General features: G+C 50.7%; 2 protein-coding genes across 2 annotated transcripts; both read left to right on the forward strand.

Annotated features, from left to right (window-relative positions):
- Positions 1 to 2,399: 2,399 nt before the first annotated feature.
- LOC133905228 (probable mediator of RNA polymerase II transcription subunit 26c) lies at positions 2,400 to 5,439 on the forward strand. Its single transcript, XM_062346962.1, has 9 exons — positions 2,400 to 3,111; positions 3,229 to 3,297; positions 3,416 to 3,498; positions 3,585 to 3,658; positions 3,760 to 3,812; positions 4,156 to 4,195; positions 4,290 to 4,435; positions 4,778 to 4,874; positions 5,047 to 5,439. The coding sequence occupies exons 1-9, from the start codon at positions 2,404 to 2,406 to the stop codon at positions 5,163 to 5,165; spliced, it is 1,389 nt and encodes a 462-aa protein (XP_062202946.1). The 5' UTR covers positions 2,400 to 2,403; the 3' UTR covers positions 5,166 to 5,439.
- A 1,003-nt stretch (positions 5,440 to 6,442) lies between these two features.
- LOC133905217 (exocyst complex component EXO70C1-like) lies at positions 6,443 to 8,855 on the forward strand. The gene has a single exon (XM_062346953.1). It carries the CDS (start codon positions 6,634 to 6,636, stop codon positions 8,728 to 8,730), a length of 2,097 nt encoding a protein of 698 aa, XP_062202937.1. The 5' UTR covers positions 6,443 to 6,633; the 3' UTR covers positions 8,731 to 8,855.
- The last annotated feature ends 635 nt before the right edge of the window (positions 8,856 to 9,490 follow it).

Raw genomic sequence — 9,490 nt, forward strand, 5'->3', positions numbered from 1 at the left:
ACCCGATGGTTCAAATTTTGAAAGTTTCTTGTAACTCTACTCAGAGTCGGGTGTCGATAAGTCGAGTTTTGAGGCTTTTTCGAGTATCGAGTGCGGACAACGACCGAGCGCTCGACCCAGTCATGTTTCCACTTGACGCTCAGGCTACAACCTCTCCTACTCGATTCTATCGACTGCAAGTCTGTTCCACCTACTCAACTGAGTATCGGCTGCGATAGTCGAGTGGAAGCTTGCAGAAACCTCCATAGAGTAAAGTTAGGGGACTACCGTCGAATATTTAACTACAGGGTATATGTGTGTACATACTACACCAGATATACACGGAATACCCCATACACATACTTAGCAACTCCGGATATTGTGGACCCGAATCTATGGGACTCGATATACTCAGAGATCACAAAGGAATATACTAGGAAGGTCTCGATTGGGGTAACCGACTCGAGGACGACTAGTATCCAAGTCGGATCCAACTGCTTCACCTTGGCCAGCAAGTCAGAGGACTCCCCATCGACTATGACTAGGGTTACCATGGTGCCCTGACCCCTATATAAGGATGACCCTGAGGCCATTCAGCGGGACTTCCTTCCAAGCCATTCAAAAAATACTCGGCGCAAGCTAGGTCAAGCCTTCAGCACCCGGAGATACTCAGCGACTTCAACTCCAGATTAGTCTAGATCCCATCTCTCCGTTGTAATAGTGCTAGCCGCCACTGCTTGTACTCGAGAATCATCAATATACATTAGCATCCACACACAAGACGTAGGATATTACTCCTCCCGGAGGCTCAAACTTGTATACATCGCGTGTTTTGTCTCCTGATCGATCCTTGATCCTGCAAGGTACCCCTACTTGATTATAAATTTATTGTTACAAACTAATTGACATCACGTGGCCTAAACCGCAGACGCTGGAAGGGGCTCGGAGCTGGTTGTGCCGTGTCCCTAAGCTACTGTCTCTCAAGCAATCTGACTCTGCACATCTCGAAGAGTAGCATATGCCTCAGCAAGAGTGAGCTGTGTAACTGCAAGAGGTACGACTGTGGTGCTTGACTTAGGAACTGAAGGCTGTGGTGTCTCCTCAAAGCTGAGAGAGTGTGAAGGGAAAGGAGAAGACACCGGTGCGAACACTGACTACTGCTGCGAGGTCCCGACAGCCTGAGGGACGATCCTGGTGGATAGAAACAGTGACACAGGAAAGGCTGACACCAGGGTCATCAGGAGGCTACCAACACTGGTATGCAGGGGAGACACGGCTAGAGCTGGAGCTCGTGGAGCAGCTGGCAGCTGAAGACCGGTAACCTAGAACAGGGAGCCCAAACATCCAGAAATAAACGGGAACATCTAATCGTTTCTCGCCCTGTCCGTTTGAAGCACTGCAAATATGGCCTGCTGCTGTTGCTACATTGACCGCATAAGGTCCATCTGCTGCTCCTGCTGTCTCACTAAATCTGCCTGAAGCTTTAGCTGAAACTCACCCTGAGAGGCCTGCTGCTGCTGTAACTGCTGAAGGATGGCAGTCATCTCAGAGGAAATGGTAGCAAGGGCCGCTGAAGAGGTAGGTGGAGGTAACGTAACCTGCGGCACTGCCTGAGTGGAACCCCCAGCCTCTGTGTCATGCAATCTGGCGACAGGTGAAAAGTACTCAATATCCTCAAAACTAAGATTAATTGCCTCTTGCTCATATTTTGAATCCCCCTCTTGTTTCAGCTCATTAGAGAGTAGGTTCTGAGACACATAACATGGTTAGTAAATTTTTCTCTTCTTATATCGAATCATAAGAAATACACCTCTTATCACTTCAGAGTAGATATAAGTCTCTCATATGTCTACCATCTTGAAATCTTAAACAGACAAGATAATGGAAGCACCTTTTAGCTGATGTTCGCTATGAAGCTGACCTGAAGCTAAGTAGGAGTGTTGGAACTGCTAGGATGGCACTAGAGTATCAGTCAGACGTAGCATACGATTGTTTCTCACTCATTATTGTTGATCGAAATTATTTTCTTGATGTTATCTTTAAAGGTTGTGTTAATGATTCGGTCATGTATTGCTTAAAAGCCCAAATTAGAGATGTTGCAGCAACAAAATTTACTTCATGTGAAAATATGAACAAGTGAAATAAAGATGATAAGAACGTCTCTTAATATGGGGACTTGAATAGTAGTCACTCATCTAGAGATAGAGCATTATATTTAATTTAGCTTGATCGGTTCTCTACTTTTATATAACATTGTTTGTATCGGTATCTAATTTTATTCTTTGAAAAAGCTCTAGATCAAATACATAGTTCAGTAGTTCGTATGAACTTTTGCCTCCTATTATGACGTACAAGCATTATACTCGTTTTAAAAATACCTAAAAACACAACGAAATGGACCAAATCTGGCCGTAGGAACAATGAATGTACCCGCGGAATTTTTCGTCCCTATCGGCCAGCGTGCCAACCAACCAACCGTGCACCAACCATCACCTCAGCGTTAGCGGGCCGAAACTTCGCTTATCGGATCCACCCCGCCCTCCCATCCGATTCCCCAGCCGCGCCCTCGCCCTCTTCCTCCAATCCGAATCGCCGCCTCCCACCGATCCGCTCCCGCTCCGGCATGGCTGCGCCCCGGCCTGCGGTGGCGCCGAGGAGTTCGGCGGCCTAGCGTTTGGTTCTGAGGATTCAGGAGGTTCCTGCTGGATTGCGCTATCGGATCTTGGGGGGCCGTCGAGGATCCGATCCCGGCCCGGCGGCCGCCGCCGGATGGGCCCCGACGGGCGCCTCCGCCGCGCGCTGGCCGCGTTCGGGGGCGGCGGCGACGTGTGGGACCTCGTGGACGCCGTGCTCGCCGCGGTGGCGCGGGACAGCCCCGACGAGCTGCGCTCGCGCCGCGACGGCATCGTGGAGCTGCTCTACGCCGGGGCCCGCTGCCGCAACTGCGACGCCCCGCCGGTGCTTGCTCAGCTCAGGACGGTGGATGAGGCTGCTGCTGCGGCGGCGGCGTCTCCGGTCTCGCCGGACGAGGAGGTTGACGCGGACGGCCTCGGAGAGGATGAGGCCGATGCCGGCGCCGGCGTGGAGAGCAAGATCCTGGCGATCAGGGACTTCCTGGAGGACCCCGACCAGGTCCTCAAAGACCCCATTTTTACCGGATTCGCCGTTCGATTTTGCTGATAAAAGGAAAGAAAAAAAGCTCACTTATTCCATTGCAAATTGTACCTTTGTTGTGTGGTTTCGTCACAGTCGGAGGACGAGCTCGTGGGCCTGCTGCAGAACCTGGCAGACATGGACATCACCTACAAGGCTCTCCAGGTCAAACTAAATTTTACCTTCACTTTGTTCGGCTTACGAGAGGGAAGGATTAGTTTGGATGGATGCTTGTTGCAGCAGCAGCTCAAGGAGTGAAAAGTTTGTGATTCTATTTGTGCAGGACACGGACATCGGCCGGCATGTGAATGGCCTGCGCAAGCACCCATCCGGGGAAGTGCGGCAGTTGGTGAAGCTGCTTGTCAGGTGAATTTGTGTCACATGGGATCAAGAGGTGCCTTTTGATTGTGGTATGGTTTTTATTGATTTGTATGTTTTATTTGATCCCCAAGGAAATGGAAGGAGATGGTGGATGACTGGGTGCGGCTGCACAACTCAGGCGGTGATGTTGGTGGCTTGATCATAAGTATGGCACCATGCATACTATTGCATTGTGTTTAGCTCCAAAGCTTTTGGATTTATTTTGTATTTGGTGATAACTTTGATGTCTTTGATTCATGGTGGCAGGCTATGGTGACTCGCCCGATAAATTCCAATCCAAGTACCATCAAAACACTCAGGTAACTTGTTCTTTCACGGTCCAATGTTGGCTGCCCTTGTGTGTCTTGCTTATAATAACAGTAAATAACTGCGTCACATTAGCTTTAGTTAATCCATTTTGCTCTGCTTCAATAAAAAGAAAACATTTTGCTGAGAGAGGTTTGACGGGTGGACAGTATACCAAACAAACAGCAAATCGACTGCATAGTTAACCAGACTTTTCTCATGTCTTACTAGCTGCTAAAAAGGCTGACGCAAGTGGAGAACATAAATTGTTTCATATCGACTTATAGTTTTAAATTCTTTTATTTGTCTACACAGTTTGTAACGTGAAATACATCTGTTACTATTGTACAATTACAGGCTTCAGACTTCAAGTATTCCCCCAGCCCACAGAGCCACAGTGAGTTCCCATATCCATTCCCTAAGAGGTTTAAGCAGAGCTCGTATTTTTCATGACCTACTCATGTACTAATGGTCCCTATTTTGGACCTTAGATGGTTTGAGCTCAGAGAGGTCTAGCAATCATTATGTGGTGGAGTCAACAATGGAGAAGCGTGGAACGAGCCCGGTACCCACATATCATACTACCAAGCAGAACAACGGCAACAGCTATTCTACCAGTTCACCATCTGTTTCAATGGTATGTCTTTAACCAGACATTCAACCTATCAGCATTTGTCACTGCATAGAGATTATGCACTTGGTTTTGTTTGGTGTTAAACAAGAAGGCTTCGAAATAAGACGAATAAGTTCTATCAGCATGTAGCCCAGACATTGCCATCTTCTGACTAATGATGTCACACTATGCACCACTTACTGCACATTGATATTTTCACGCAATGTAGTGAAAAAGACACTTATCATAATGAAACTTTAGCTTTCCGCTGCTCACGTTTGGCAAAATAGTGCCTATTCTTTCTTGTGATATTCTTCTTCTTTTTTTGTGAAAGTTTCATGTGACATTCATAAATACACTCTGCAGAGGACAGTGAGGGAGCAAAAGGATACTCTTTTGGATCCTGAGAAGCTAGATTCAGCCCGGAAGAGGCTTCAGGAAAATTATCAAGAAGCACAAAATGGTAATAATTTAATGACATACTGTGACACTGAGGCTTAGGAAGTTAATTATCTCATTACCTGTAATGTTTTATTTTGATTTGCCGTTTGACTCTTCAAAAGGCTATGATACTGAGAAGCAAAAGAAGTGATGTAACATCTTTTTCTCCCCTTCTGTTCCTCTTGTCTTCACAGCGAAAAAGCAGAGGACGATTCAAGTGATGGATATCCACGACATACCGAAGCCGAAAAATCGGAACACCTTCATCCGCAAGAGCGGTGGTGGAGGCGGACTCCCGGCAAGGCACCGGTGATCTGTCCAACCATCATTGACATGCTGCAAACTTGCAAATCTGTATCTTTTCCACAAGTCGAAAATGTAAAATAAAAAGGAACGAGGGAAGAGTTTTTTTTTTGGGTTTAATTTATACCCTTACCGTTACCTGTTCGGCTAGCCTCTTCACGAGTCCACTGTAATATTGCCCAGTACATGAAGTTATGGTTGTGCTTCTCTTAAGGCTGAAGAGAAAATGAAAACTTGAAGGTTATTAAGCGAAAAGAACATGGAGCTGTAAAATTGGGTGAGCATTTTCTCAAAGTCAACCATGCACGTTGACTCTTATTCTCATAGAAACAATAAAGAAAAGATATGCAATGCACGCATCGATCAATACGTGCTCTCCTCTCGTGTATCGGCAAATGGTTGGCCAGAAGATGGTTCTAGTGGCATCACGAGCTTGTAAGTCAACGCAGTTTTACCTTCTATGCGTCAGTCGGTGAAGAAAACTAGAGAGGCGACGACATTCCTGTGCCCCGTCGTGCGAACCATGTCATCGCCAGTTTCTGCAGCACTCTGTACTCTGTCTGTAGTCTGATGGTTGCCTGTTACTACTCTGTTAGCACGTATGCTACTTGTTATTCCTTAGCCCATCTTCTACTAACAAACAAGCACGGACCCGAATCCATCTATAGCAAATCATATATTGTGGAAGTATTTCTAATGGTGAATCCATTTATATCAATTTTGTGTTCTCAATCTACATAATTATTGGTTAAAATTTAGAAAGTTTGACCAACATAGATCCTGAAACGACTAAGATTTAAAATCGGAGAAGGTATAGCTACTTGACAACAAGCTAAGACTTTTCAGAAAGCTCAAATTTCATGTGATTCCTGCAGAATTGGGTTGATTCCTGTGAAGTCCCTATGTTACAAAGGGACCTCAGAATTAGAAGAGACTAGCTACTCGCAAATCATGATCAAAGTTAGAAATGTCTAATGCTAAGGAAAATTATGGTTGATTCTTATAAGCCTTCCCCGCTACTTGCGGTCAATCTTTTAGCAATTTTCAAGCTCTACCAACACCTAATACAACACACTAAGTCCATATGAAAAAAGTGAAAACTCATAAGATCTATTTGAAATACGAAAATTTCAATAGTACCCATACCAATTAAAAAATTTCTATGTTCTAGATAGTTTCTTAAGTTTCATGCAGCAGCGAGCTGAACCGAAAACTCATGTGCTGTGCTGATGGAGCAAGCACAGCTGCACCTCTCGTTGCCAGCCAGCTAAAACCGGAATGTGGTGACACCCTTTCAATCCTAGCGTCCCTCACCTCCCGCCCAACCCGACCTTCTCGCTCTAGCCTCCACCTCATCCTCTCTCTCCTTTCTCTCTCTAGCTCTGCATGCCTCCTCAGCCATACGCGCGAACAAACAACCACTGATCTCGCCATTTCCCATTCCCTTCCCCTTCCACCCGGCCGGCCACCAACAGGAGATGGACAGCCGGAGCCAGGCGCCCCACAAGTTCAGCAGCTTCTCTCCGGCGACCACCCGAGACGACGGCAGCAGGACGCGGGAGGTCGACCGCAACCTCTCCCTCGGCGCCGTCCGCCACGCCGACCGCGACAGGAGGGACCTGCAGCACGGGTCGTCCGGCAGCGTCGCCAGGGAGCAGAGCATCAAGGAGGAGGACGAGCAAGAGGAGGGTGAAGGTACCGCCGGCCATGGCGCGCCAGGAGGAGACGGCGGCGGACGTGCAGATGGGGGTCACGGTGAGGGCGCGGCGGGAGGGGAGGGCGTCGAGCCGAATCTTGCTGCGTTGTCGGCGGAGATCGACTCGTTCGTCGCGGGGCAGGGCGGGGACGCGCCGGTGAGCGTCACGGAGGCGACGATGGAGAAGTTCGCGGTCGCCGTCGAGCGGGAGATCGCGCAGTCGGAGGGGGCCGAGGACAAGTGGGCGACGGACGCCAGCGGCGAGCCGCCGGCGCTGCTCGCCGCGATCACCCGCATAGCCGCTCTCGCGTCCGCGCTCGGCAAGAACGCGGAGGGGAGCGGCAAGTACACCGCTGCCGTGCACCGTGTCACCGGCGTGATGCACCGGGCCATGGCGTTCCTCGAGGACGAGTTCCACGCGCTACTCCAGGACCCGCGCGTCCCCAAGACGGCCGACCATGGCGGGCACGAGCCGGACCGGTGCGTCCTCCCGCCCCCGGCGTCAGACGCCAGCGGCGCCGGGGGAGAGGCCGCGCTGCCGTACCCACCGGAGACCGTGGACCGGCTCCGTGCCATGGCCGACGCCATGATCGCCGCCGGGTACGTGACAGAGTGCACGCAGATGTTCCTGGTGGCGCGGCGGAACGCCTTCGACGCGGCGCTGCAGGGGCTCGGGTACGAGAAGGCGAGCATCGACGACGTGGTGAAGATGGCGTGGGAGGCGCTGGAGGCGGAGATCGTGGCGTGGATCAAGGCGTTCCGGCACGCCATCAACGTCGGCCTCTCCACGGAGCATGACCTCTGCACCCGCGTCTTCGCCGGCCGCCACGCCGCCGTGGGCCGCGGCATCTTCGCCGACCTCGCGCGCTGCGTCATGCTGCACATGCTCAGCTTCACGGAGGCCGTGGCCATGACCAAGTGCACCGCCGAGAAGCTCGGCAAAGTGCTCGACATGTACGAGGCCGTCCGCGACGCGTCCCCGGTCATCGACGCCTTCCTCTCCGCCTCCGCCAACGAGCCCGCCGCCGACCGCAACAATTCCGCTCTGACGGAACTCAAGGCCGAGATCGCCACCGTGCGGTCCCGCCTCGGCGAGTCGGCCGCCGCCATCTTCCGCGAGCTGGAGAGCTCGATCCGCGCCGACGCCGGCAAGCAGCCGGTCCCGGGCGGCGCCGTGCACCCGCTCACCCGCTACGTGATGAACTACCTCAAGTACGCGTGCGAGTACAACAGCACGCTGGAGCAGGTGTTCCGCGAGCACCACCGACGAGACGGCGACGAAGACAGCAACCCGTTCGCGGCGCAGCTGATGGAGGTGATGGAGCTCCTCCACGGGAACCTAGAGGCGAAGTCGCGGCTTTACAAGGACCCGTCGCTGAGCAACATCTTCCTGATGAACAACGGCCGGTATATGCTGCAGAAGATCCGCAGCTCGCCGGAGATCAACGCCATGCTCGGCGAGGCGTGGGCGCGGAAGCAGTCGACGAGCCTGCGGCAGTATCACAAAAACTACCAGCGGGAGACGTGGAGCCGCGTGCTGGGGCTGCTCCGCGACGATGGCGTGCTCACCGTGAAGGGGCACGTGCAGAAGCCGGTGCTCAAGGAGCGGTTCAAGCAGTTCAACGCCGCCATGGACGAGATCCAGCGGACGCAGGGCGCCTGGGTCGTCAGCGACGAGCAGCTGCAGTCAGAGCTGCGCGTCTCCATCGCCGCCGTCGTCGTGCCGGCCTACCGCTCCTTCCTCGGCCGCTTCGCGCAGCACTTCAGCGCGGGCAGGCAGACGGAGAAGTACGTCAAGCTCAGCGCCGAGGACGTGGAGACGCTCATCGACGAGCTCTTCGATGGCAACGCCACGTCCATGGCCAGGAGAAGGACATGACAATAACACTAGCTTGACACAGCATCCATGGCGCACACTCGTTTGAGCTAATTAATTCTCGGTTTAAGCAATGTATTAATTTTCTGTTCTGATCATTTTGCTGGGTAAAGAATGTTAATTAATTTGGCCCAACAGGTGATGTACTGAGTATTGTACTTACTGCGTTAATTTTCGGGAGTCAGGGCAGCTAGATTTCTGTAATGTGTATCCATGTATTGCCTTTTTTTTTTTCGAAAACTCCATATCCATTACCGAAATAACGGAAGTATCCGTCGTTTAGAGTCTTTACAACACAAAAGACAAGAAGTACGATCTTAACCAAAAATTACAGACAAGCAGACTAGGTGATATTTCTAACACAGACAAAGTAGTATTTCATCAAAAAACATTTAGACAACTACAACACCATAGAGGGAAGCCAGTCATTATAGATTGGAGCGATACCCAAAAGCAACCAGAACACCATAGGAACAGAGTGAGCATTCCATCAATCTTTCACATCCTCTGTCTCTTGATCCTCAGCCAGATTATCATCTTGAAGCATAAGAAGGTGACCTCCAGGAGGAGCTTGGGGTGGCTACTGTCGAGCCAGCAATTGTGACACAGATTGCAGCAAATCATGAGCACCACGAATCAACTCCTCTTTGCTCATGTCCTTGAGAAGCTCTACCCAAAAAGTAAGAAAGGAACAAGCACGGAAAATAATATCACTAGAATAACGGAGCAGTTTTTTCTCGAAGCAAGCACTATTTCTAGCTTT

This window comes from Phragmites australis, chromosome 22 (assembly GCF_958298935.1).
Source record: "Phragmites australis chromosome 22, lpPhrAust1.1, whole genome shotgun sequence".
Classification (NCBI taxonomy): domain Eukaryota; kingdom Viridiplantae; phylum Streptophyta; class Magnoliopsida; order Poales; family Poaceae; genus Phragmites; species Phragmites australis.